This window comes from Microtus pennsylvanicus, chromosome 4, assembly GCF_037038515.1.
Source record: "Microtus pennsylvanicus isolate mMicPen1 chromosome 4, mMicPen1.hap1, whole genome shotgun sequence".
Taxonomy (NCBI): Eukaryota; Metazoa; Chordata; class Mammalia; order Rodentia; family Cricetidae; genus Microtus; species Microtus pennsylvanicus.
Window position 1 is genome coordinate 16,581,899 of NC_134582.1, and position 27,752 is coordinate 16,609,650.

Here is a 27,752-nt window from a genome sequence, read left to right on the forward strand (position 1 = left end):
CTTTTTTTTTTTAAAGTTTTGTATTTTTTCCAAAAATCTGACCATGTATTCAGAAATGCCTCACTGCACACTACTTCGGCTACACAGGTAGGTAACACTTGACTCATTTTGTTAAGTCACAGCCACTTTGATTATGTTATGTTTCCGATGATATAAACATTGGAAGGCACAGTGGTAACATTGTAGCATTCTAACCGTGTACCTCGGAAAATCCCAGGAGAGGGTCGCAAGGGCAGCGCCACAAGCCAGACAAATTCCCTTTTTGCCTTGCCCGGGCAATGCTGCGTGTAATTTCTACACATGATGTGATTTTTTTTTAAGTCCTGTGTTCCCAAAAGACTGGAGAAACAACTTTCTACTAGTTATGAATGAGAAGCAACATCAGGGTCAGCATTTCGTCCTGCACTGCCCCTCCGGAAACAGAGTTGGCACTACAGGTTACGATAACAAACTGGGGGAAGGGACAAAAATCAGACAAAAAAAAATCCATATTTACAGTAAAATCTTTCTTTTAAAAAAGTTAATCAGTACTATTTTTTTACAGGAGAAAAAAGTCTGAAACAAATGAACAAAAGCTTACCATAGTCACTAAATTTTTAATATATATTTATATATATATTTATATATATATTTGTCATAGGTCTATAACATCCATCTGTCCCTCCTACCCTAAGGAATGGCTAATGTCATCATTTCGTTGCCATCAGGACGTTTGCTGGTTTTGTTATGAGGGTAGCCGGGCTTCCCCTATTCAATATCCGGTAATTAGAAACACTAGCTGACTTGAATGCCAACAAAAACGTTCATGTCGTTTTCTTCAGAAGTACACTTTTTCATTATTGCAAGGTTACAATTTTTTAAATTAAATATTTTTTTCAGACTTACAAATTAATTATATTTTTTTTTTCCAAAAGAAGTTTAGGCACAAATGCATTGCTCCACAGCGTGGAAGGATTGCCATTCAGTCTCTGGGCTGCGTCTTAGCCTGTACATACCGCTTCGCACATTCAGAATGATATGTTAAAGAAGTCGTCCCTCAAGTTGCACTTTTTCTTTCTTTCATTCATTTTTTTGTTTGTTTTCTGCTTTTTGATAATTGGGAATGCTGAAACCTCTTGCGTCTGCGACTCATAACTACTCAGACTTGTCTTATATTACAAAAAAAAAGGGGGTTAAGGAGCAGTGTTTATGTGGGTTTAGGGTAATACAGCTGTTAAGGAAGTGGTCTCTTGTTTTAATGAAGCAAGGTGGCAACTTGGACCTGAGAAAGGAAAAGGAGAAAAAAGTCATTAACATAATGATAGGAAAAGATTCATATTAAAAATTTAAGCCCTCTTTCTCAAGAAAGAAAAATATTGGCTGATCTGGGCGATACCAGTTGTATGTGGTTTGTGTGCCACTAAGAACTGGGGAGGACAGCGGTAGTAGAAACCGGGTCCAGCACACCCCTTCCCCACATCTGTCCCATGTGGGTCCAGCACACCCCTTCCCCACATCTGTCCCATGTGGGTCCAGCACACCCCTTCCCCACATCTGTCCCATGTGGGCCCAGCACACCCCTTCCCCACATCTGTCCCATGTGGGCCCAGCACACCCCTTCCCCACATCTGTCCCATGTGGGTCCAGCACACCCCTTCCCCACATCTGTCCCATGTGGGCCCAGCACACCCCTTCCCCACATCTGTCCCATGTGGGTCCAGCACACCCCTTCCCCACATCTGTCCCATGTGGGTCCAGCACACCCCTTCCCCACATCTGTCCCATGTGGGCCCAGCATACCCTTTCACATCTGTCCCATGTGGGCCCAGCACACCCCTTCCCCACATCTGTCCCATGTGGGCCCAGCATACCCTTTCACATCTGTCCCATGTGATTCGCAGCATCTCCCATCCCAGGGTGTGGGCCAGCCAAGGACAGAGGAGGAGGCTCTGAGGAAACTTTCTCTTCCTCCCTTCTTTTCAGACAGGCAGCTTTCGGGTTCAGATTCCTTTCTGTGGGTTGGGAAAGCACAGGACACTCAGTCAGCAGGGCTCCACAGGGGTAGAGAAAGCACTCCGCTGTCCATGCCAGACACCCAGACTCCATTTCACATGGCAGGATGTGGGCATCGTGCAGGAACGTGTACTAGTAGGTCACTCACTGCCCACCAGTTACTAACTGCACACAGCATAAAGGCAAGCATGGTGGCTAAGGCAAGGAATGCCTGCACTTGAGAGGCAGAGGCAGGGAAACTGTAAACTTGAGGTCAGTCTCTGCTATACATAGTTCTAGGCTAGACTGAGTGATACAATAAGACCCTTGCTCAAAATAATGACAACAGTGATTTAGAATGATGAGCTGGGAAGAGGGAGAACTCATTAGGAATGATCACAGTGCAAGCAGGAGGGCCCACGTTCAGTGCCCAGCACCCACATAAAAAGCTACATGTGGTGGCCGGCTTGTAATCCAGCCCCGGCAAGACAGAGACAGGCAGATTCCTGGGGCTCACTGGCTAGCCAACCCTAGTCTAATTGGCAAGCCCCAGGTCCTAGTGAGAGGCCCTGCCTCAGGAAACAAGATAGGTAACCGCAAGGCTAGCTATCCTTTGATCTACACACACACACACACACACACACACACACACACACACACACACACACACCCCACAAAAGAAAAAGAAAGAAAATAGGTCAGTCAATCATGTCTGATAATTGACAGCACACATGGAAAAGATGTAAAATAACACTAGTGAGAAGAACACCCTACAACCTAACTACAGGAGACAGACTTTGTTTACAGTCCCGCACACTAGCAATTCTTTGGGGGCTGCTTAGGCTTCTATCTCCTGACCTCGCACTTGCTGCTCCAGGCTGAGGATGACAGCCACGGCCTGGTGGAGAATCAGAAGCTTGGTCTGTGGCTTGTCACTTTTCAGGTGGAGCTGCACCATGCGGCCCAGCTCCTTGAAAGCCTCATTGATATCGCGGACCCTCAGGCGCTCGCGGGCATTGTTGGCCATCCTCCGCTCCTTTTCACGTTCTGCCTTCTGCTCTGGGGTCAGGTCCTCATCATCGTTATTGCTGTAGGGCGAGAGGAATGGGTGCTTTTATGATGGTGTGGGGGAAAGACGGTATCTATATTACATTTTCTTTGAGATGCTTGACAGATCCATCCTTCTTCGCAGAAATGTATCCATTTGACCTTCATATGACCTTGGTTGGTTTAGGTAATGAACACACCAAACTTTTTGTTCCACCCAGGGATTCTACCCAAATCAAACAGAAGAAGATGATCTTGGCTCCAGCAGGGTCATAGTGTGTCTACCCTGTTGTAGGGGGACTCAGGGGGGCAATGAAGACTTCATGTTCTATGCAATATGCACTACTCAGTCTTACAGAAGACAGAGATCCAGGCTTAGTTTATACGTATGAAAACACAATGATTACTTTAACAATCTGAAAAAATGACGTATGAAACAGACAGAAGATGAGTTATTGCCCGACAGATTTTTGTAGATCACGGTAAATACAGTCATATCAACAGCAGAAACATCAGAGAGTGGAGTGATCAAAACCAAGCACCACCTCTTTATGATGGACCAGGATCCCCGCGAGTCACAGAGGAAGCCAAACAGGATTCTCTGTCAGAACTAAACTAGTCTGTGACTCATTCCAATGAAAGGTTCAGCAGGCATATACTGAGCAATCATAGTGACCCATCTGAGACTTTGCTACGGAAGGTGACTAGGCAGATGAGCCATCTGGAAAAGATGCTCTCACAAATGGATTCATGGATCCAGGATTGCAAACGATCTGAGGGCTGTTATAAAGAAAAGAGGAGTTTGGGGCTCAACAAAAAAGAAGACTCAACAAAACCAAAATCTCCAGATGAGATACTGTGAGCAAGAATCTCTTCTGGATTCTGGATTTGAGAAGCATGGGGGAAGAATATGACACACACACACACACACACAGAGAGAGAGAGAGAGAGAGAGAGAGAGAGAGAGAGAGAGAGAGAGAGAGGGAGGAAGAAGAAGAAGAAGAAGAAGAAGAAGAAGAAGAAGAAGAAGAAGAAGAAGAAGAGAGAAGAGAGAGAGCACTTTCAGTCCAAGCCACTGAGTACAGATCCTTGAAAAGAAGCTTAAAATCCCCTAATCCCAAATTGTTCAGTCAAGATGATGAGTCCTCATATTTAGAACTGAAGATGTGGAAGATTAGCTTGGCTGTACATGGAATGAACGCTGACTTCAAATGGGTGTAGCCTTCCCAGGCGACCTGTCCCTGAACTCCTGGAGTCCTCAATTATCACATGTACTCACTCATAAGTGGTTTTTAAACATAAAGCAAAGAAAACCAGCCCACAAATCACAATCACAGAGAACCTAGACAACAATGAGGACCCTAAGAGTAACTTACATAGATCTAATCTACATGGGAAGTAGAAAAAGACAAGATCTCCTGAGTAAATTGGAAGCATGGGGACCTTGGGGGATTGTTGATGGGGAGGGGAGGGGAAGTGAGGGGAACAGAGAAAAATATAGAGCTCAATAAAAATAAAAAAGAAGAAGAAGAGGAGGAGGAGGAAGAGGAGAATGCCCTTGCCCAAGCCTACATCTTGGAGGGCTTTCTTAGTTTCTTTCTGGTCTCATGTTTGACCACAGGGTATTCTACCTGTTCTGAACTGATTTTTGTGCAGGGTGAGACTCAGGGACCCAGCTTCACCCTTCTGCATATGGTCTTCCAAACACAGAAAAAAATCAAGTAGAGATTCTGTGCGATACAAAAAGAAAACAAAGAATTGGGCAACATGAAAATTCTCAAAGTCCATAGTGGGCTTAATAGGAAATGCCATTATGAAACTCATCACTATGTACGATGAACATATATATGCTAATAACACAAGAGGAGAAATGGAAGCCCTCAGGTGGCATCCAAAGTGCAAGCAGGGCCAGTTACCCCGGAGGAGTCCTAACCAGGAGAGGCTTTCTTGAACTCTGTGAAGTACCTGAGGATATAAGGATGCTCGGACAGAAAGGGGCATATTGGGGCAGGATGGTGTGAAACGCTACAAGGTTGGACTTTGTGACCTCTCAACCAGCACTGACTATGCTGCTAGGAAAGCCAGCACACAGCTGGCTGAAGGCTAGAGGAAGCCTTTTCTTTCTCTGTCTCTCATTTTCCTTCTGGCTTCTCCTTTTCCCTCTCCGAGAATGTCTGCCGCTGGTGAGGGAATGCAGCCTGGGATTAAATGGTTCCTGCATACCATGAAGCAAAAAGGAACAGCCAAGTCTCTGGTAGGCCTGTTCTGAAGCAAAAGACTAGCAATATTTTTAGACAGTGACCATGTGTCAAACCTTACATAGGGGGAATCAGAAAATGGTAACCCGGCCTTTAAAAGTTTTCGGGCTAATGGCTAATTAGAAATAGTTATTCCCATCACTAAACTGCTCGTGAACATAACTAGATTTGAAGGCTACTATTTCACCACACACTCTGTGAGGCATACGTTGTAAACGACACAAAAACGACTTAAGAAGACACTGAATGGCTGAGTAAAATGATGTTCTCAGACTCCAAAGGACCAATTAGTATGTACACGTTATGGCCGCTAAATTATCAAGAACTCACTCAGCTACCAGAGAGGTGAAATCCCCATCTAAGGACTTCTTGCCAATGTGGCCACAAATCAGGGAACTGTAATGATGAGAGAAAGAGAGGGATAAGATAGAAGCACTTAGCATCTCCGGAGCCAGCAGTAGCAGGACAGACAATGTCATTTGTCGCAATGGTTATAAAGAGATGAAAAGGCAGTGTGAACTTGATTCATGAAATATGCCAGGTGTAGCCCTGAGAACCACAACCTTAAAAGGAAGCTGGAGTCTTGGCACAACTGGGCAATCTGCAAAGAAAATTAACCCAAAGGAATGAAGACAAAGTATATGGGTCCCGAGGAACCCTAAACCATCTGATCACCAGACTCAAGCTTACAGAACTCAAAGCCACCAGATATTTAAGAACACCAACTTGAAGCCATTTCCCTGCCGTTGTGTTTTTAGTAGTAGAGAGGGGGAGAAAATTAGAATTTATTTTACACACAGCAACCTGTTAAGGATAAAACTAGGAAATCAGAATTTTCTCACTTTAAAGATAAAAAATTTACAGTTGTATATACAATCGACTCTTTAACATGGCTAAAATCTCCTTTTTAGAAATGTTTTAGGCAAAAACACTTCTGACCAAATTTGAACAACATAATTTTAACAAGGAACTGTTTTTACTTGAATCAGGTACAAATAAATTTATGGTGTGCAATTAGCATTGGGCCCAAATTCAAAGGCATTTAGGCCTCATTAGAATACAGATATCTCAAATGATACCTGGAATACTTCTAGAACAAGCCTTGGATTTTCTTTTCATTTGAGGCTTTACCTGCCAGGAAAAAACTGAATAGTTTCTTCCTGTTCTGTTCACTTCATCAAAGTCCAATAAAGGAATTAAATGAAGCGACAGTATTGTATACTGTTACCTAGATCTTGACCTAGTAATGGATTTGATATCCTTCTTGTCGTCGTCTAATTTCTTGTCCTCAGAAGATTTTGTGTCTTGCAGGTTCTCGTCGCCCTCATCGTCGGACTTGATCTCGGAGCTGCCAGACGACACACTCTGGCCCTGGAGACCTGGTGGCATTCCTATGGAAAAGCCAAAGGAGAAACAGAAACGGGGAGATCAGCTGATGCCCAGCCGTCTTTGCGGAAGCACATTCACCCTAGAAACGCAGAGCTTTCCGGCCAGATCTGGGGCCTCCGGTCGCTTTTCCGAGCTGTCTGGGGAAGTTTCGGAAATGCACCTGTGGGAAGCAAGTTTTCCTTGCATCGGCTCTGAGGTTAAATTCTATTTTGCAATCTTTTGGAGTAGATGGTAATTTCACTGTCTACAAAACATCAACTTAATTGCAATGAAAATCATAATCATGAAAATCACACACCTCAATGTTCTGATTAAGAACCCGAGTAAATATCAGCTATTATATTGAGTTTCTTCCATATGCAATGATTTAATAGAAAAATGTCCTTAAAATATAATTCCCAGGGAGTACGCTAAATATGTGCAGTCAAGGCTTCAATAGATACCCTAATGATATTCTGAAATTAAGCTTCTCTTATGCTTGAGGAGTAATCAGCATTTGTAAATGGTACCTATGGAAGGGGGTGCTCGGCTCGCCGGAGAAATCTGGAATTCTAACTTTGCTCCACTGCTCATGTCCCCATGACATCTGCATGTGTCGCTGTGAGAGTAATACTCGCACGTATGTGCCCGGTGCCCACCCTTCTCTACCTCTTTCTGCCTATTCTTTTGAGGCGGGATCTCTCTCTGAAACCTGGAACTCCCGTCTTTTTGGTTAGTCTGGATGCCAGCCAGCTCCAGCGGTCCTCCAGAGGCTCTCCCCTGGGGGTCAGGGTTACAGGTGTGTACAGGGTGCTCAGCTTGTTATGTGGGTGCTGACATTTAGACTCTGGTCCTCATCGCTGCTCATCGAGCACCCGTAATCACTCCCTGGCCTTCGCATGACATTCAAAACACAACCTTAATGGAACCTGGTTCTCGGGTTGAAGGCTGTCTGTCACAAGCATCTGTCACTCACAAGCTGTGTACTCTAAAGATGCGTGACTCAGAATTTGTCCCGTGGGTCAGGAGCCTTCTTGCACTCTGGAGTCCTGAACAGCACACGTTCCCACTGCCACAGCCTCTGAATCGACATTTTAATTAGACTCCCAGGCTACAGGTGAAAACCATATCATAAAGAGGAAGAACACAGACATGGGATCACTCCTGTTTCAACCACAGTGAGCCACACACCTGTCTCTAGAAGTATTCAATTTTGCACTGGTTAACAGCCGAGAGGCTGGTTATAGGAATTCCCAAGGTAGCATTCATTTATTTTAAATAGGGAGGGAGCAAAAAGGCACTGTAAGTGAACATTGTTCATCTGGCCCATGAGTAACACAGGAAGTTGGACCCAGGTCTAGTCTTTGTAGTCCTGGGGATACAAAAAGTCCTTGTAATGGGGGGGGGGCACATTGTTTGTTACAGGGCTTGATCACTCCAGAGCAAAAACCATACAACACAGTTCACTGTTTTTCCTTTTCTGTGTTTTAATGTACCTACATTTCCTTCCATCTCAAACGACGACGATTTCCTCCCTGTCCATTTGGAAACATCATTTTCAGGCCACAACTAACCATATTAGAGGAACGAATGGGTAAAATGTGGAAATGGCTAAAATAAAATTTCCTCTCGGCATTCTGTTGTCTCGTTCCCCGCTGAAATGGGACTGGGATATCAGAGGACGTCTGAGGAAAACAGCCACGGAAGAAACACAATTAGCTGGCCAAATTCTAGCTGCTTTCCCATTATTGACCACTTTGGTACCAAATTTGGTTCTTGATTTTCTGCCAGGGCCTTCCAGACGCTGCCAAGGACACTTGACACCAGCGTGAAGCCTTTGTTTACCAAAGGTCAGGCACCCGTCCTGGGAGGTGACTAACCTCTGTAGGGGTCTTGGGGTGGGTTCAAGTCCGGGGAAGTTGCCGACTGGACAGGAAGCTGCGGAACCGGAACCTGGTTTGGCAGGAGAGAATGGCTGCCTCTCAGAGTCACGCCGTCTTCGCGGTGGGCCCCAACCTGAAACGACAGAACTAGAGCGCTGAGTGTGGCCTGGAGGGACAAGGGCTGTTTTCCAGGGGTAGCTGGGACTTGGTGCAGTAAGGGCGTCCTGTGAAAAGCCGTCCTCCCAGTGCATTCCACTAGAGGGCGCTGAAGAACTGCACATACACCTACAGTTCTGTGCTTAAAAAAAAAAAAGAAAAGAAAAAAAAATCCAACACTTAACACTCAGTAAGATGCCATGCCTTACATCCAGTGACAAATATGGCAGAGGAGCTCAGGCAGGTAAAACGTCAAATTGTCTCCCAGGGTGCTGCAGTGGAGCGCACTGATTCGTACCCATCTGTCTTCTATCATGTCCGCCAACAGATCTGACAATTATCTTAATGCCCATATGCTTAATTGTGGGCTTCTCAATTCCCCCATTGCTATCGGAAATCCTACAGGAATTTCAATTTGGCATTCGACTTTCATTTCAGGGGATAAGATTCTCAGGCCTGCCATTTTTCCCCCCATAATGCCAGCGAAGTCTCTGAGAGCGGAAGCTCAAGCAGTATGGGACATAGCCCCTGCTTGGTACAAATATAATAAAATGTCACCTGGCTTTCCAAAACTGGCAGCCCATTCCAAATTAATGTTCACTGTATTTCATCAGCTGCTGCGTCTCAAATCTAAAGGGGAACCATTTCTGCCAATGCCACCACACCGGAAAATGTACCAATAAAGGTTTTATTAAACACACCAGTAATGCCATCATTGCTATGTGAGGATGTCTGGACATTTTTCCAACTTCCCCCCGTCTCCAATACTCAGATCCTAAGAAAGACACTGTACTGTAAATACTCTTTATGCTTCCAGGAAAAAAAAAATAGAGAGTTCAGTGTGGTTCTTTGAGTTAAAAAGAATACCATTGAGTTTTATGAAGTAGTACTAGCTGCTCTGGGGCTCAGAGGGGATGAACTCATGGCACAGGAGTGTGGTGGCTGACTCTGTAGCTTGTGCCTTAGGGTAAAATCATTGAGCGTTTGTAAACCAAGGGAACAGGAAGTGCTCACATTTGCTCTGCCTTTCCAAGAGGCTATTTAGTTAGCCTCCTATCCAGTGCATACGTACGCCAGACAGTGGGTTGAACTCTAAAAAGCATTTGTCCATGAATTTATACTGCTGCGAACCAACATTTATTTTTCTAATAAAAAATAGAAGCACACTGAGCAGAAATTTCTAGTCTTTCACCATCATGTTTCAAATGATCGTTTCCAAAGACGTGAAATGAAACTACCACAGCAGCACTCAGAGAAGCCAAGGACTCTGTTGACTGTGTATCCCCTTTACACGTACACCATACACAGCTTGCCAAACTAGCCATACACTACACACACACACACACACACACACACACACACACACACACACACCACACACACACACACACACACACACACACACACACACACACACACACACCAAAGCAAGAGAAAAGAAAACAGTTCTGGACAGGGAAGGAAGATCACAGAAATTCCTGTCATTGTTTAGATTCAAAGCACAGCTGGGGCAGCAGAGGACTCAAAAGCCCTGAGTGAAAATGAGCATTTCTGCTGTGACACGGGGCAGTCTAGTTGTGGGCACTTGGTGTCTGCGTCCCACAAGAGCTTTCTGGATGGGGGTTACTGAGTTTCCACAAGGCGTCTTCAGATGTACAGAGACCCCGCTCACTCTCCAAAGCAGCCCGTTGTGTTTGGAAGACAGAGGGGCGCGGCAGTAGATCCCACCCACTAGCCCCGGTGTCAGGGCTGGAGCTCCAGGGAACGGAAGCTCTCTCTATACTAACCACGGGAAAGGGAGCTCTCTCTACATACTAACCATGCAGATGCAGGCCCAGCTTTTCTCTGAAGCTAGATCTTCTCTGGAAGGCAGGTCATAACCACCTATTCCTTCAAACACATCTCACCAATACTTTATGTGGTTGTTTTATTTTCCTTTGGAACAAGAATGGCAGTCACTTTCCAGGTTTTGATTTGCCATTTTTACTTTGGAAACCCCAGCGCATTAAACAGCTTGCATTTCCATGAGGGATGATGGTTCGAGGTTGGAATCCCCAGAAGTGAAACCAGATTTGCCCTCAGTGCAGATGAAGGCCCCTTTTCCTTCACAACCACCCTACAGATGTGCACAAGCCTTCTCTAAAAGGCACCTGTGACAGAATTTAAGACTTTTTTGTGTGTGGTTTTCATTTTACAAAGTTACTAAATGAGTATTTTCCCTTCTTGTTTCCCGAGAGGGAAAAAGAACTGATAACCAATACCTTGCAATAGTTGTCATCAAAGCTGGGTGGGAAAGACGGGGTGAGAGATCTAAAGAGGAAGGCAGAGTCCCGGTGCCTGCTTCTCTGTGAGATGAGCAGACACCATAAATCACGCAAGTGCAATGATACAGATGATACGACAGAGAATGAGGCCTAGGCTTATCATAAACATCTCTAAATCCATGGGAAACAGTGTGTAACACAACAGCTGTGTACAGGCCTAAGTGCTTTACCGGAAAAGCCTTGCACAGTATACAAAACTGATGGCTGACGGAGCTCAAGGACCCTCAAGGCTCACGCTAACTCTACTGATGGTTACTGCTGGAGTCACTATCTCTAGCTTCTTCAGGCCCATTTGGGTTAAGTCCCTTTACTCTATTATGACGGGAACATAGCAGAGGTTATACTAGAGCCCATTTCTTTTTAAATGTTAGGGAGGCTAGTCACCTTACTTTTGCCGTTTATGGATAATTTCAAGTATCAGTCATTTCGCATAAAGGAAGCTGGGGTCGATGGTGCCTTCGATGCTGTCACTGTTTTCTTTGTAACCATGCAGACTTTGGCTTCCATGAATAATGCAGCTCCATGTGGTAATGAGCTGGAGCCTGTGGCTGGGGAGTAATACTCCAATTTGAAGAATTAGCTTGGGTTGTCTTCTTGGCCACAGACAGTATGTCTCAACCCGATTTACTTTTCCTTTAAAAACATCATCTTAGTCACATACAAAGGGGCAGGTTGGTGGTGGGGGCTAGTGCAATTACAATTACAGTTATCAAAATAGAGGAATTGATACACACACCACACACACACAAATGAGAGAGAGAGAGAGAGGAGAGATCACTTTTCATATAAATATAAACAACTAGGGAAAAGATTCTTTAACTAATGAATTGATTATTAGTATGATATACTTGGAATAGTTTTGGAAAATTCTTATTTACTAAATCTCTGTTTTGATAAACTTGCAGCAAGTTGTGAGAACAGCTGACTTGACTACTGCTGAATGGACTCTTCTCCTGCAGTCACTCGAATGTAGCTTGAGGTACTTACATTAAAAGGGAAATTGAAAAGTTAATTTAATTACTATTGACCTACCAGACACGATTTACGTGGTTCACACCTGTCACTTTGCAGGGTGCTATGGACGGAGAGATCAACACGTCAGAAGGATGCCAGCCCTCAGGAGTTTACAACAAACTGCCAAGCGTCCATGATGACCAATTTAGGGTAGGGTTTTGACAGAATGGAACAACTTATTTGAGCTCGAACAAAATAAAATTCATCCTAAGGAATTCTGTGTACTGGATTTGGGGCCCACGAGGGTCCTGGACACCTAAAGTTGCTTCTTGTCTCTTATGGGACACTCGTCTCCACTTCTGCCTCAGGAGAACCTTAGCTTTCCTCGTGGCCCTCCTGTGCCCAGGTCACACTCTCCCTTAGCAACCTTGGGAACGTTCTTCCTGGCCCTGTGCCTCCTGCAAGCATTTCCAAACTTTGAGATTCAAGAGTGTCTAAAAAATCAGTTCTCCACTTGGAAGACAATACGGGTCAGACCATGAGACCACTGTGCGCTCAGGTAGTTCAGGGGACATGGAAGAGAAAGCAAAGCTTCGATGGCCCTGCTCCTTCTGGTGACCTGATAAGCCATGGATAGTGGATACCAAGTAACACCTAAGCCACTCTGGAGCTCAGGTCAGAACATACAAGAATTCTGCCATAGCCGCTGAAATTCTCCGGCCTTAGTTTATAACCAGGGATAGTCAAATACATTTAGACATGTATTAACGTTGTGAGTCATACAAATATCATGTAATTTAAATAATCACACTTTCTGAAGAACATTAGACACACTAAATTCATAGAACACAGAGTTCAAAGGACTAGCGCAGTGGTTTTCAATCCATGAGTTGTGACCCCTTTGGGGGTCGAATGACCCTTTCAAGGGGTTGCATATCAGATAACCTGCATATCAGATATTTATATTACAATCCATAACAGTAGAAAAATTACAGTTATGAAGTAGCAATGAAATAATTTTATGGTTGGGGTCACCACAACATGAGGAGCTGTATTAAAAGGTCGCAGCATTAGGAAGGTTGAGAACCACTGCATTAGAGGGAGATAGGAAGCAGGTCAAACTTTATTTCAGAGAAGAAATCTAAGGGTAAGAATGGCCGAGTGAATTACTCAACAACCAGTTGCAGAACTAGAAAAGACCTAAACTAACTCAGAAAGCTTATGACATTGAGCAATTTTACTAAGCATATAAATTACATCTAGGAGAGGGAAGTGAGTTAAGAGGCACACGGGGCTTCTCTCCTGGAGTTTTTGCTAGAAAACTGTGTGTGTGTCTGTGTGTGCGCATGCATAATATATTCATAGGTCCACATATGCATATACAAATACTACGTGCATATAAATGCCTGTACATGCACAGATCCAAAGCATTTTATTTTTCATTTATTAGAGGAAAAAAAATTCAGAGCTGACTACCTTAGGCCAAGGCCAAACTGTCTAACTAAATTGCAGAATTCAGTATTTGCTGTGACTCTCCCAACATAAACAGATTTAAAAGACAAGCAGCTTCAAATTAGGTGGCCAACGGCCAGGCTGATTTTACTCTGGGACGCGAGGTGCATCTCGGTAAACACCCTTGTCCTTATCCTCAAGCTAACAACAAACACCGCAAACAAAAAAGACATTCAGTGCTTTTGCTCTCTTTGTTTCCAGGGAGTATTGTGAAAGTAATTATTCTGTTGTATTTAAGAGGCCTATTTCATGGATGGGAAAATGTATTAAATTTCATTTGGCAGTTATTCAATTCTAGTTAATGTTATCGCCAGAGATAACGGCTTCCAAACAGGCTTTCAGGACCTGGCCCCTCCCACTCTACCATAATCCTTCTAAAAGAGCAGGATGGGGACTTTCGGCAAATGTCATCCGTCCATGTCTAGATCCACATAAAAATGGCACAAAACCAGATATGTTATTGGAACGTTTTGGTTTATTAAAAACCGATGCTTATTACTGATAATTTCTGGTTTTCAGAAAGTAAGTAAGGAACAAGAAAAGTACCAAAAGAGATGTTTGATTCTTTTTCTTTTACCCTTCTCCTGTGTTTCCTCAATACTCACATAGTACACACAGACACACACACACGTTGGGGGATGGTTCCCTGTCATTATGACATATTGACATGGCAAACACTTTTGGTGTTCAATAGTAGTCTCTCCATGAAATATAAACTCTCATTTATATCTGACAGTTAGAGGAGACTCAATTTCAGCTTCCATAACCTTGTTAGATCTCTGTCATATCAGAGGAAAGCAAACTTATTTTTTCCTATGTGCAACATCCACTGATGCCAAAAGTGCATCCTTCAAAGACGTAGAAATCAGTTGGAAAGTTTTCAGTGGTTCACAGAGGGAGCTCAAAGCTCCTAAGAGACCAGCAGAAGATGAATACTGTGAGGAACATACCAGACCCAGAGCCCTGCAGAAAATAAGATGGAACTCTAAAAGCCAACCATCATAAGAGAAATTCCTAACATCCAGGATAGCCTTCACCACAAATATTTCCTATTTGCTCAGTTTTTAAAAATGATCAGACTTTCTTTTTTTTTGGTAATGACCACATAATTGAAAATTTCAAGAACTTCTTCCTGAAAGCAGCTCAGGGTCCGGTTCCTCTGCTTGGATTTGCCTTGACTCTCCAGATGCTGCTGGGGGATGATTTCATAACTCTTAGGAGAATACCTAATTGTTTTGTTTCCGGAAATCTTGTGGCTCTACTTACAATTTGTCTGAAATTTAGTGTGATTCATTTTTGTGCAATTCTTAGAGATTTATTTAATGCTTATTCTCCAGATAAAAAAACATTCAGAATGATATCAAAATTTTAAGATTGATTTAACGCGTGTGAGTGTTTTGTCAGCATTCACCTGTATGGACCACATGCACATAGTGGACCACATGCAAAAGGAGATTCAGAGCCCCTAGAATTAGAGTTCCAAATGATTGTGAGAAACTGTGTAGGTGCTGGGATTCAAACCCAGGTCCTCTGGAAGAGCAGCCAATACTGTTAACCACTGAGCCATCTCTCCAGCCCCTTCAAGATGATTTCCTTAGAACTTCACCAAGTGTGGCTTTAGTGGCTTGGATCTGTTATGTGACCAACTATGCCAAGCTCCTGGGCCTCCATCAGAATGGTTATAAGGCGTGATTCTGTAAAGTGGTTCTCAAGGTGCAAGTGATGAAAGCTGACTCCAGTTGGTTTTCTTTCTTAAGTTCTATGTGGTGGAACTGTTTCTTGTCTCCCTTCCGCAGCCCCACTCTCTGCTGCTTCCCACTCTTTACCTCATTTCCGCCAATGGCGGTGACATCTGGACACTATATTCCTTGTCAGGACTATGGGCATTTAGAGGCCCAGTCCACTCCTGCTCCAGGCAGCAGGCTACTAAATCTGTTGTATAGAACTACAGTTGATCAGCTATACTGAGTCATGCCCATCTAGTGTGGGGATTCCGGGGAGGAACCGCAGTTACCTGTAAGCAGCTTTATTTTGTTTAGAAGCCAACTGAACACTTTGACAACCACCAGTAACTGTGGATTTCTGAAGCATACCTGTGTGTAGGCTCTTGCAGCTGACTGCCCTGTGAAGCGCTCTGGAGCCACAGACTGTACGACTACAGGCATACTATGATCCACCTTTTCCTTATAGTTTACTTCTCTGTGGGAAGCCGGGGAAGCACTGAGTGCATGTGCAAAGAGTAGATGAAGTCCTGAGGAATCATACATTGTTGACATACACAGGGCCTTATCAATGAACTGCGCCTCAGCCCCATGGGGACAACCAAGCCCTCCACCCGCGGTGAAGTTCAGAGGCCAAGGCTGACAGACATGCAAGTTTGAGGGTTTATGGCTGATCAGTGTGTGCAAAAGCTAGCAACGACTGTGTCCCCCTCCCACATAGTTCCATCCAGGTACTGCTCTCCTACTGAGACTGGCTAACCCCTCCCTCTGTGCTGTACAGTGTGTATAAATCTGTGGAGTCTCTGGTTGTTGCTGTACTTGGTGCTGCTCCATCAGAGCACACATAGCCCATCCAACCCCGGTTTCTATGTACATGCCGGCTGTTTCTTTTGTGCTTGTTCTTCCTTCACTCTCCTATGCTCCAGCAGGGTTGCCAGTACCACGCTGTGCAGGACGAGGCACCTAACAAGCGCCTATAGTACAGATTTGCAGAAGGAACAATGGCATAAAGAAATTTGCCTAAACAAACGAAATGTATCTTCTCCACCTCTTTGCAAATCTTCATTGTTGGAATGCTATATTCTTCTCCCAGGATCTGGTCCCTTAGCTAAGGTGCGGTATAGTTAGGAACAGAGCTATGAGCTCCATCTCCTATGTTGGTCCTTGACCTGGATGCCCAGAGACTATCCTAGTTATCTCTTAGTTTTAATTTGATCAGCCTGAATCTTTTGCTATCTGCTCATGGCAACTCATCCGCTGGGCTTTCTCCAACATTACCGTGGGCCAGGGACAACAGTGGACTCGTCTCTTCTGACAGCTCCTATTTCATCAGATCCACAGCCATCATCTTGTCCCTAGCTCCTTCGAGACCGTGCTGATCTCCATAAGTCTGCGCTTTGCCATTGCCTTGCTGGGTTCGGGAGGAGTCTCTCTCTGATTGAATCATTAAAGGCACCACACATAAAATACATTCAAGGACATAGTCAGATGGCCCTGGGCACAGACTTCAAACTTTGCTACGCATAAAGCCAATGCTTGTCTTGGGTTGTGAATGCCACATGGTTGGCACCTGGGTCCAGATTGGGGGACACCACTATCATTACCATGTGCAGGTGGATGTTCCCTAAACACCAATGATGGCACACGTGGCACATTTCCAGGAGGAGAGGTCTGACATTCATAACCTTTGATAATGTCAAGTACCAATTTTTGCATGTCTGCCCAATAATAAGCATTCCATTTAACTTAGCAAATGACTTTCAGATGTCCATATGCAAAGCACTCTTTAGGTACCCAGAGGGAAAAAAATAACAAAAGACAGACATCTATTACTTAACAGACTCATTATAATGGTGGCATAATATCATTAAGATATAAGACAAAATAAGACGGATGCCTTACGAGAGAACAAGGTCACAATGGGTTTCCAGGGATGATGAAGTCATATCTATCTGGGAAAACCAGGGCAACTGAGATAAGTTTTGAAGGACAGGGAGGATTTTGATGGCAGTTCTCTAAACCTATCTGTAATAGTCTGATATTTGACACTAATTACATAATCTCCCAGCTGTAATGGGAAATTTATATTTTTAACATCAATAAATGGCATTAGACAGTCTCTTTCTCTCTTTATGTCTCTGTCTGTCTCTCTTTCTGTGTGTGCATCTGTCTCTGCGTGTGTGTCTGTCTGTCTCTCTGTGAGTCTGTCTCTTCCTGTCTGTCTGCTGTCTGATCCTGCGCCTGTCTGTCTCTCTGTGTGTTTGTCTGATTCTCTCTCTCTCTCTCTCTCTCTCTCTCTCTCTCTCTCTCTCTCTCTCTCTCTCTCTCTCTCTCTCCCCTGTCTGATCCTGCGTCTGTCTCTCGGCACAAGAAGCAAGCAGCTCAGGGCTGTGTGTTAACATGTGTTTTCATATTGTCAGACTACATATCTCTGACGAAAAGCAGATTTTCATGCAGACCGTTCTAAAGCTCAAGCGCCCCGCTCCAAAGTGAACACACAGGGCATTCTGGACGCACATGGCACCTCAGTGTACGCGCATGCTATTGGTGCAAATGATTCACTCTTAGTTAACTGCACTGGAGCCTTTCATCTCCCAGCTATACAGTAATGGCTTCCATATGACCAGTGGCTGCTATAAATAAGATCAAAAGCAAAAGAAAGGATTTAATAAAAGAAAATGACATTAAGGGTAGCATTAAATCAAGAAAAAAATGCCAATATCCACTTTTTATATATAAAAAGAAATTCTTCCTTTTTTGAGACCAAGGGATCACAAAGGACCAAAGCACCTTGTTGCATGTTTCCTGGAGAGTCACCTACAAAGAGCAGGTGTGTGGAAAGTCTACCCGTGCACATCTGACCATCGCAAATATGCAGCTGAGGGTGGAGGATGTGCCAGCTAGAGGCAGAAGGGCCCCTTTTGAGTACTTACAGAGAAGTGGCACCGGCCTGCACAGCTGGTTCGATACTGGTAAGACTATGGTAAAGCTGCCGAAGGAAAAAGCCGCCCATCCCTCTGCCCTCTTCCCTCCTAGATAATGGGGACAGGCTTTTGGGGAATCCTGAGCTTCTCAGAGAATCACAACATTGCTCAACCCTAGTACATGTGTTCTGCAAGAGGAAGTTTTTTTTGGCAAGGCAGATCTGATATACAGAGCCAACTTCCCAAACAAATTTTCTTCTAGTTCTTAAAAAAAAAAAAATAAGTTTACAATGCTAATCTCAATTCCCGACTGGATACACAGCTGCTAATAGCTGCTGCTCCCAAAGGAGGGGGGCCTGTTTCCCTCGTCCTCAGAGGAGTGGGTACCTGCCCTGCCCTGCCCTGCCCTGACTTCTAGGCTTTCCTCCTGTTTCTTGTTTTGCCTTATTTTCAAAACTGCTTTAGTGAGGATTTGTTAGAAGGTCTTCAAGAGATAGTCTCAGAAACAGACACACAAACAAATAACAACAACAACAACAAAAACAAAACAAAACAAACAAAAACCAAAAAAACTCCACTCCAGCCCCAGGCAGTTAGGCTAGGGCTCATTTTAAATAGAAGTTATTTTGCTGCTACTGTGTTTACAGAGGAAATTCAAGGACTTCAAACCTCTCCTCAGAGCTGTGGAACCTCAGAGGCTTGGATCTGCAGCCCTGTAGAGGAAATGACCATTTTGGATTCCTTCATACTGAGCTAATTATTCACTCAAGGGCTAGCTGTGTTCAAAGAGTCTCAGTTCCTAACAGTACTGCTAATGCGATTACTTACTTAGACCCAATGGTGTCCTAAATAGAGGAGCAAAACTTCAACACTTTTTCCCTCTAAGAGGAAGTCCCCTGCAGCAGATTCCTGCGCCAGCCGGCCCCTGGCAGTTTTCTCGCTTGTCCAGGAGCACCTGCTTCAACAGTGACCTCAGTTCTATATCTCAAGACTCAGACAGTTCTCAAAACAGCTTTTAAAACAAAACCCAGCTGTTTCCCATCTAGTCTACAGGGGGAAAATTGGGCAGCTTACAGAAACATTACCCAGAGACTACCATTCTCCAATAACTTTCACACACTTCAGCTCCTCACCAGAGCTGCGCGTGTGCAGAAGCTGGGGGGGGGGGGCGCACGGGGAACAACAATGTGCAAGCTCGGTTCTGTGGCTTTGCACAATACATCCAATTAGCCGCTTTCAAGGGCGTGTGGCTATTGTACCACAGTGCTCCCCCCTTGCTAACGTCGGACAGATCTTTTGGCTAAACTCAGCTTTACAGTTCTCGGGTGATTTATGGGTAAAGGGGAAGCCAGAATTAGCACAACTGCAAATGTCAACCAATTAGGTCTGACAGAGAACGCAGCTCCCACCTTTCAGTTTTTAACCCCAAAGCCGATGTTTTCCTAAACCCTCTACTTGCTCTGAACCAGTTTTGTTTTTCTTTTCTTTTCTTTTTTCTTTTTTTTTTTAAAGCCACATGTTTTCTAAGCAGCAGCTAGGATACTTTTGATTTGAAAAATTTACAGCCACAATAAAAGTTAAACTAACACAACGGCCATGGAATTTGAAGAAATATAAAATGGCCAAGGCTTAGTCTTGGCTTTTAAACAGTGCCAAGCTACACCAGTATTTTCTGTTTTGGTATGAATGACATAACCGAATTACTTCATGAACTGCTACTTTAATTCCCAAGGGTGGAAAATTCCATGAGTTAATTTAATTTGGATGTAAAAATATATACATGAAAACTCTCTCTTCCTGTGGACTCTCATGTGCAATGCTCCAACCAATTGCTGGAATCATTGCTCTGCAGAGGAGGGGCTTGGAGCAGCCTGGGCTACCAGCTGCAAGGCCAGACCATCAGGCAATTTCCTTATTGCTCTTTGAGCATATAAGCACCTTTCTTTCTTTTAAGTTTTTTTTTTTTTAAATCATGTTTCTTCTCTAGCATGCCCCGCTGTAACTGTTAAAATTCTGCGTGGGTCCCTGCCCAAGTTTATGTTTTTCCTAGTCTAATCACTAATTGTGGCACTCTGTAATTCTACCTTGTCCTGAAGTGAGACATGGCTTTTACTGTAGACTGGCCAGGAGAGGTTCCCATGAAATCCGAGACTCTTGCACCTCCAACTGCCCCCGCTGCATCTAAAGCAAGCTGAGAGACATGGGGTGAATGAGGATGGGGATCTCAAACGTGCACAATGTATGCTTTTCTCCATGGTTTTGTGTTTTTTCCCCCTTTTTACACCACAAGGGTTGTTAACATCCCACATTATGGGCAGTTTAATATTGTGTTCTCACATTTAACAAAAAGAGGTCTAGGGTACTCAAAGTATCTGCTTGCCTTCTCCTCTATTATCTAAAAAGAAAACAGCCAGTACCAAGGGTGTGACGAAGCTAAAGGGTTAGTTTGAAATGTGCATTTAATTTTCCCATATGAAAATGGGGATGAGGGAAAGGTTTTACGATTCCGTTTGCTTATAGCATGTGGCTAAAGCATGTTACATACGGGCTCCGGATTTGTTTGTTCCAGGCACACAGAAAGCAGGGGTTTGGGCTACAGATCTAAGCAGATGGACGGACAGTGTCCATGTCATGAGATCTGAATTTGAATAAAACAGCCATGGGAGATCAAAGAGAATGTACCCAAGGGTGGTGTGTATGGGAACACACGGTGGTGTGTATGGGACTGGAGTTCTAGCCATTGCTTTTGAGGTGGAATGGTCTCAGGGCACTGACCGGATGGAAAGTCTCACTCCAGCTGAATTGACGCAGAACACAATTGTGATGTGAGTTTAAGGACTCTATTGTTGAACAAATAATCCCTGGTTGAGAGAATTTCTTCAAGCTCTTTTTTCTCTCTTTTTGTTTCCTTAAGGTTTTCTTTAAAAGTATCACAGGAATGTTGAAGAAAAATCTTTCAGCTGAGGTTACTAGTCCACTCTCAGGAATGGTTGCTGATTGAGGAGATTAGAAGAGTCAGGGGAATTCTAGAGACAGGCAACTTCTCCGATTTTAAAGATCAGCAGTAGAGGATTGGCTAGACTATGATGCTGGAGATTACAATCCTTGTTGGCGCAGCCTGGTAAACAGTGTCTCCATGCTCGGCAGGACAGCAATGGCCCCATGAACTCAGTTTGGTTTAACCAAGAACAAGCTCCTCTAGACAAACCCCATTTCCCCACTTAAGGGGGTGGGGGTGTAGCTGCATGCCTGGATCTTACAGCAACAGGATGGATGTCATAACAGGAGCTGCGTGAACAGAACTGGGGGACAGAACTGGCTGTGACAGTAAACTCCCAGATCAGGAACCAGTGTGGAGAGAATGAATGTTCTCTTGAGCCTCAGGGCTTTTTGGTTCATGTCTTCCTTTCCTGGCTAACATTTTTATTAGTGGCTTTGATGTGGACTTTAAAGAAACCATCACATCTGCCGACAATAGACTGGCAGAGGACATAACTGCATGAGGACGTTAAGTTGACCTATAGACTGGAGACAGATGGAAGGCTGAGATAGGAAGTTCTGGACAGATACAACACTGAGTCCACTGTCTACCGGGGCAGTCGGCATGGAGGCTTGCTTATGGCTTACAGATTACAGCACATCAGCATGATGGTGAAGGAATCAATATTAGCCACTAAGAATTATTAGACAGGATGGTGGGATGCAGGAGTGGATAGATTTTCACTGGTCTACCCTGAACATTCCCTGAGTACCGCATCCAGACTGAGATGCTGCACACTCCAAGTTCCTTAAAGTAGAAAGGGGACCTTGAATAAAAATCCCTCGTGCCTGTACTGGGTTGGACTTGGGAGCAGTTCCAGTGGGCAGAAAGGCACCGCATGCAGAGGCAGGTGTGGGCTGGTCAGAGGTAAAATTTGCAACTTGTTGATCTGAAACAGGTTTTACAGAGAGGGTGAAGAGGGTGATTAATACCTTGGTAGATAATATGGAGGGAGAATAGAGTTGAGATGACCTTTAAAGTCCCTGGGACTCTATAGCAATCACTGTACACACATGAAAAGTGTGTCCAAGCACATGGAGAATTTTACGGAATTGAAATCTGCAAAGACCTAAGGGGCCGATGCGTCTGCTCACACTCGTCAGGCCAAGCTCCTAATCTCTATGTTCACTTAGATGACCTGCCAGGAAATGCAGTCAAGGCAGCAGTGCAGGAGCACCCAGTAGGTGCCCTACGTGGTGGTTTAGTATGATCGGTAGAGCTAAAGCCAGGCACAAAGGAAGAGTGCATGGGAGCTCATTACCTAAGCACAGGGAACAGAGTAGTTTTAGATACCATTCACAGTTTTGGAAGTGTTAGGGTACTGAGTAAAAGGGAAGCGTACTGTATAGGACGTGGTAGGAAGGATCCTAGGACCAGGGCTACAGCTCAGGGGTAGAACACTTGCCAAACCAAGCCCCAGTACGATTTTTTTTTTTAAAGAAAAAAAATGTTGATGCAGTAGCTGGCCTGTTTGTCTGTTTTAAAGCCTCGCTCAACCAAGAACGAGCCAAGCAAGCAGGATTGAATCACTTCCCCTTTCAAGGTCTCAGTCTTTAGTAGCAAAACAATGGCAATGGGCCAACTGACCTGTGAGCTGCTTTCAGCACCTAAAATTCAATAATCTAAGCTCAACTATGCAAGCAGAAGTCAACTGTTTGTCCACGAAGTCTTACACCCTCTAAGTTCCTATATGCTCCATGCCAGCTGAAGAAAGATCACTGATCCCTCATCATAAGCTAATTGAATAAATTTTTAAATCAAAAGCTAAACTCTCCAGAGAGAAGGAAATGGAGTTAAGATTTCTCTTTGCACTGATGGTTTCTAAAGGTGTTCCACAACCCCACCTGGCTGAGGAGTTCAATGTGAAGGCTTGTGGGATGCCATGGGGGACAGGCAAATTTCACAGGACATCTCCATCTTTTAGTCAGCCACAGCTCCTGAAAGATTGCTGCTATTAGGTACTGTGGTCTAATCTTGTGAGGCTAGCTAACATGGAAACTGAGAAAGGATTGAGAGCTTAAAGCCACCTTGGGCTATAAAGTAAGTTCAAGGTAAACCTGAGTACATTAGGAAATCTTACTTCAATTTTTATAAAGGAAGGAAGAGAGGGAGGGAGGGAGAGAGAAAGGAGGGAGGGAAGGAGGGAGGGAGGAATTAAAAAGGAGATGGGGGCTGGGGCTGTAGCTTGGTACTATTGCCCCTGCCCAGTATGGACAAAGACCTTGGTTTCATATACAGGAACACACAAGGCACTTTTCCTGTAACAGGAGGCCATGAGGCTGTCCCTTCTAGGTAAAAGCGTCCCTGTTTTCTTATAGGGTCTAGTGGACTAGCACACAACAATTTGTTTAAAAGGTAGTAGTTCTTTCCAACTACTTTGTGAGCCCCAGAGACTAGAGACCATAACTGAGCAAGCGCCTGATACTTGCAACCACAGCTAATGTTCTTGAAATGAACAAGCAGAATTTGCTCAAAAAAGGAACTGAGAACCACAGGAACTGCATATTGATAATAAACACAACACTGCTGAGTCTATCTAACCAGGGGCATACACGGGGCCACATGAAGACATGCTTGATGTCCGTCCTGTTCCACTAAGAGACAGGGTGAAGCTGCTTGAAAGGCTCCATCTCTGAGAATAATAGCCAATGCATAACGAGGAGGACCGCATTGAGAAGACTGCTCCTAGAGCAGCTTAGAGGAGAGGGGATGATTTCAATGCCAAGATTAACCATGAGGTGGAGGAGATATGGAGCGGAACTGGAAGTGGCAAGATTGCCCAACTAGAGACAACCCCATTTGTTTTCATTTTTCCCCACAGTCAGAGATATGTGCTTAGACTCTGCCAGGGAAAGAGGCCGTTATGGCAAGAAACATGACTTGGTGACTTAAAGTTATCTCCTCACTGACTCAAGTGGGAAGAGTCCATACCTCTCGGCCATTCAGCACCTACATGGTGACTTAAGGAGGTACTTAGACAAAGATACTTAGCCATGCAGTGATGGCGCATGCCTTTAATCCCAGCACTCGGGGAGGCAGAGGCAGAGGCAGGTGGATGTCTGAGAGTTCGAGGCCAGCCTGGTCTACAGAGTGAGTTCTAGGACAGCCAGACAGAGATACACAGAGAAAAGCTATCTCAAAAAACCCAACAAAGAATGCTTTACACATTTACGCTATGCTCCCAGTCTTCACGGGAGAGAACCCAACTACTCTGGGATCCAGATCATAAAATGCCCAGAACATTCTTCTGCCAACTGATGCTTACTAACATATGAAAATTGCCAACTCTTTGCACTTTAGTCCTGAAAAGGTGTATTTACAATGTCTGGGAAGGAGGTATGGCAGCCAAACAGAGCAGGGAGTCTGGAGTAAGGTCTGTAAACTTTAATGGAGATGGATGTCTTAGCCTATTTGGACTTCAGGAAGTTCACATCGCCAGCCCTGAGGGCCACCATACTCCTCCTCACTGGATTTCTATGATGCCACCTGAGCTGCTCGACCCAGAGCCTAGACCAGAGGGGTCAAGCTAGTCAGTCTTCTTCTCACCGAGTGACAATCTATTTCCAGCGAGGGAGAGAAAATATAAAATGTGGCACTCCAGGAATTTACACCTGCCAGTCATACTGAAGTTGTCCCTATAAAAGAACCAGTGCTCTGTGACGCGGGCTAAGATAAATATCTGGAAGGGGTATGACTCACTGTGCTGTGAAACGGGGTGCTGGGGGAGACTGCAGAAAATGACTGCTATAGACAGAAGCAGCAAGAGACGGCTTCCTGGAAGAGCAGGAGTTTGTCAGAACTTCGACCATGGGTGAGAAGAGAGAAGTGGACAGGGCAGATGAACCCAGGACATATGCAAAAGAAGTACCGAATGGGGCCTGTTCTTGCCATACGCACTTGCACACTGATTTGGCTGGAAAACCTTTGCATAATACAATGGCTAAATATAAGGCTTTTGGTGATTCATCAAGGGTCTTGGCCGATGAGCCACAGAGCTGATCCTATTCTTACAGACAATGGAAGTTCCTTCAAAGTTTCTGAAGCACAGTCAAATAACGTTATCTAGAAAGCCCCGCTTATCTGCCATTTATTCCAGCAGTCTGAGCCATGCCGCCGTGGGAGAAAACATCCCTTTCATTGTATTAATAATTAGTAAATTCCCAGAGACCAAGGAGGACATTTTGTGAATCAAAAGTTAAGTACAATTTGTGAGCAACTAAATGAGATAACACAATGGCCGGGGCAGCACAGCTTTCCCCGCCACAGACCCAAGCTGCCGGGGAAAGAAAGGCTTCTGTCATCTTCCCGTTATCAAGGCATTTTGTTTTGATTTTCAGGAGACGGGGAAGGAAGGAAGAAGAGCGCAGAGGTCAAGACCATTTGAAGTCATCTATTCTTTAATCAGAAGGAATCAGGAGGCAGAGTTCGAACAGAGATTTGTTCAAAACAAAAGCAGCCTTAAGGTGAGTCTCAAATTTCTGCGCCTTCACTTCCAGCCCAGAACAACAAAGGAAGGTGTGTAGCTGGGAGCCAGCCCCATTCCAGGCCCCTCTGCCCTGTTTCCGGTCTGAACCCACTGCTACTTTACTTCCTGCAGCTGGCCAAGGTTGGGAAGCCTGTTTCATGTATTAAAATTCGAATGTGGAAAACATTACCAGCATCCTCCTTGAATTTTTTGTTGTTGTTATTGGGGGAAAAGGAGATTTTTTTTTTTTTTTTGCTTCCTCTCTTGTTTTTATTGTGGAATGTATCAAATGGTCAAAGGTTAACTTCAGACTGACTAAATTAGAAAACTATTTCCTTTGTCCTTAGGTTTTTGTTTTGAAATTCAAACTGGTTTGTGTTGAGAAAAGACATGCCAGTCCAATCGCTTCCACACACGTGAGGCTTCTGGGATGGGGAGTTCAGATTTTTAGGGGTTCCAGGGTTTTTAGGAAGCTAGAAGGCTGACAAGACCCCGATTGGGTTCACAGGGCATGGGCTACAGACATGCACATTTCTGGAGGAAGGCTAAGGTCTGGCTGGCTCCACAGTTCCTAGCAGAGTGGGACAGAACTTGTCTTAATCAGTAAACTGGAATCATAATGTCTTTAATATAGCATCCCAGTGACCATGGTCAAGAGGTGTCTGCATGCAACGGGCCAGTTATTTAAAATAATTTAGAAATGACTCTAGTCTATTCTCTTCTCTTTCCACTGGAGTCAGCATAACTTCCCTCTTCAGAAATAACTGTAGTGTGCTTTTTGTTGATGTTGCTTTCTTTTTCCTCTTGTCCCCTTTCGGCATCAGACGCAAAAAGAAGGCAACTCAAAGGTCAAATAATTGCAAATAGCATCTATGTACAGTTTAACATGCTAAAGAGACGCTTAGCCTCCATCTGGTATTTAAGAACAAGCTACATATTTATGGGAAAGACAGTCTCTACATCAACGTCCTGGGTGCACGCCGCATCCGGCTAACATATGCAAAGTGAACGCAGCTACAGAAATTAGACTATTTTTCTCTTGATTGAGAGCAGATACACATAAATGGTTATAAGTTGCAGATCTGGATTTTTAATAAAGCCAGATTTCTTAATTAAAAGCAGTATTGTTTAAATACTGTAGTTGAAAAAAAGTGAGAGGAAGGGAGAGCCATACAAATGAAAATCTCATATTATATGCATCCCAAGAGTTTAGCACATTACCTGAGGCCAGGCTAAATTAAAACCTAGGCTTTCCTTTGTAAACTCCTCAGCAACTGCTGATGAACACGCAAACAATTTTTATTCAATGATGGATTTTTAGTGTAGAGGTCAAGATAAAGAAAAAAAGTTAAGAAAAGAATAGCACTGGCATTGAAAAATATCTTTGCACATTTTAGATGTGAGTTCATTGCTCCTATTTATGGACCCACATTTTTAGTTTCTAATCAGTTGCAGGTTTCAGTATTATACTGTGCAGGATGGCACTCTTCATCTTAGTCTTTTAATTAAGAAAAATTGAAGAAAGACCAAGAAAAAAAATGCTGTGGAATGAGAACTGCGCAAGTATTCATGGTTATTTTGCATTTCCTTCTGGAACCATTTCACTACAGGGAAGCTGAAGTGAGAAGGGAAAAAAAGCCTTGCACCCAAGCAGCTCTGAAAAGCCTAGAGAGGTCAAGCAGAGCAACAAGACATTTGCCACCATGTACGTGCAAGGAGCAGGTTGATGCAAAATCAACAATACGGCAAACTTTACCTGATTTATCAGCTAATTGTTACCATTTAATGTTGTTATAGACATTCTCAGACTCACATACAAGGCAAATACACAACTTATTTCTACCTCCCAACCCTGAGACTAAAAGGTAGCATTTTGTCTTTATGAGGTATATAAATCTCATATTTGGAATATCACTCATGCAACACGAAGTTGAGTTATGTGCTTTGATCAAAGTTATCAAGATGAACAAATGAGCAGTGACCCAGCAACTTACGAAAACATGTTCATATAAAATCTTGTGCATGGAAACTCATAGGAGTTGGTGCGTGTTGTTTGGTTTTCAGGCAACTACCAAAGAGCAAAGTGGCCCTAGAACCTGTCACCTGAAAAGTGGGAAGTAGCACTGAAA

At 44.0% G+C, this 27,752-nt stretch overlaps 1 protein-coding gene across 19 annotated transcripts in view; it reads right to left on the reverse strand.

Annotated features, from left to right (window-relative positions):
* Nucleotides 1–907: 907 nt before the first annotated feature.
* Nucleotides 908–27,752, reverse strand: part of Tcf4 (transcription factor 4) — a 336,792-nt gene continuing 309,947 nt past the window's right edge. For 11 of the 19 annotated variants that reach the window (XM_075968356.1, XM_075968361.1, XM_075968363.1 and 8 more), the window contains 5 exons: nt 8,525–8,660; nt 6,505–6,667; nt 2,830–3,059; nt 1,851–1,991; nt 908–1,261 (listed from right to left, as the gene is read on the reverse strand). In XM_075968356.1, the coding sequence (XP_075824471.1) occupies nt 1,855–1,991; nt 2,830–3,059; nt 6,505–6,667; nt 8,525–8,660 (666 nt within the window). In that variant the 3' untranslated portion in view covers nt 908–1,261; nt 1,851–1,854. The remainder of the gene's footprint in view (nt 1,262–1,850; nt 1,992–2,829; nt 3,060–6,504; nt 6,668–8,524; nt 8,661–27,752) is intronic. The other 8 variants (XM_075968359.1, XM_075968358.1, XM_075968360.1 and 5 more) reach the window with 3 other exon arrangements.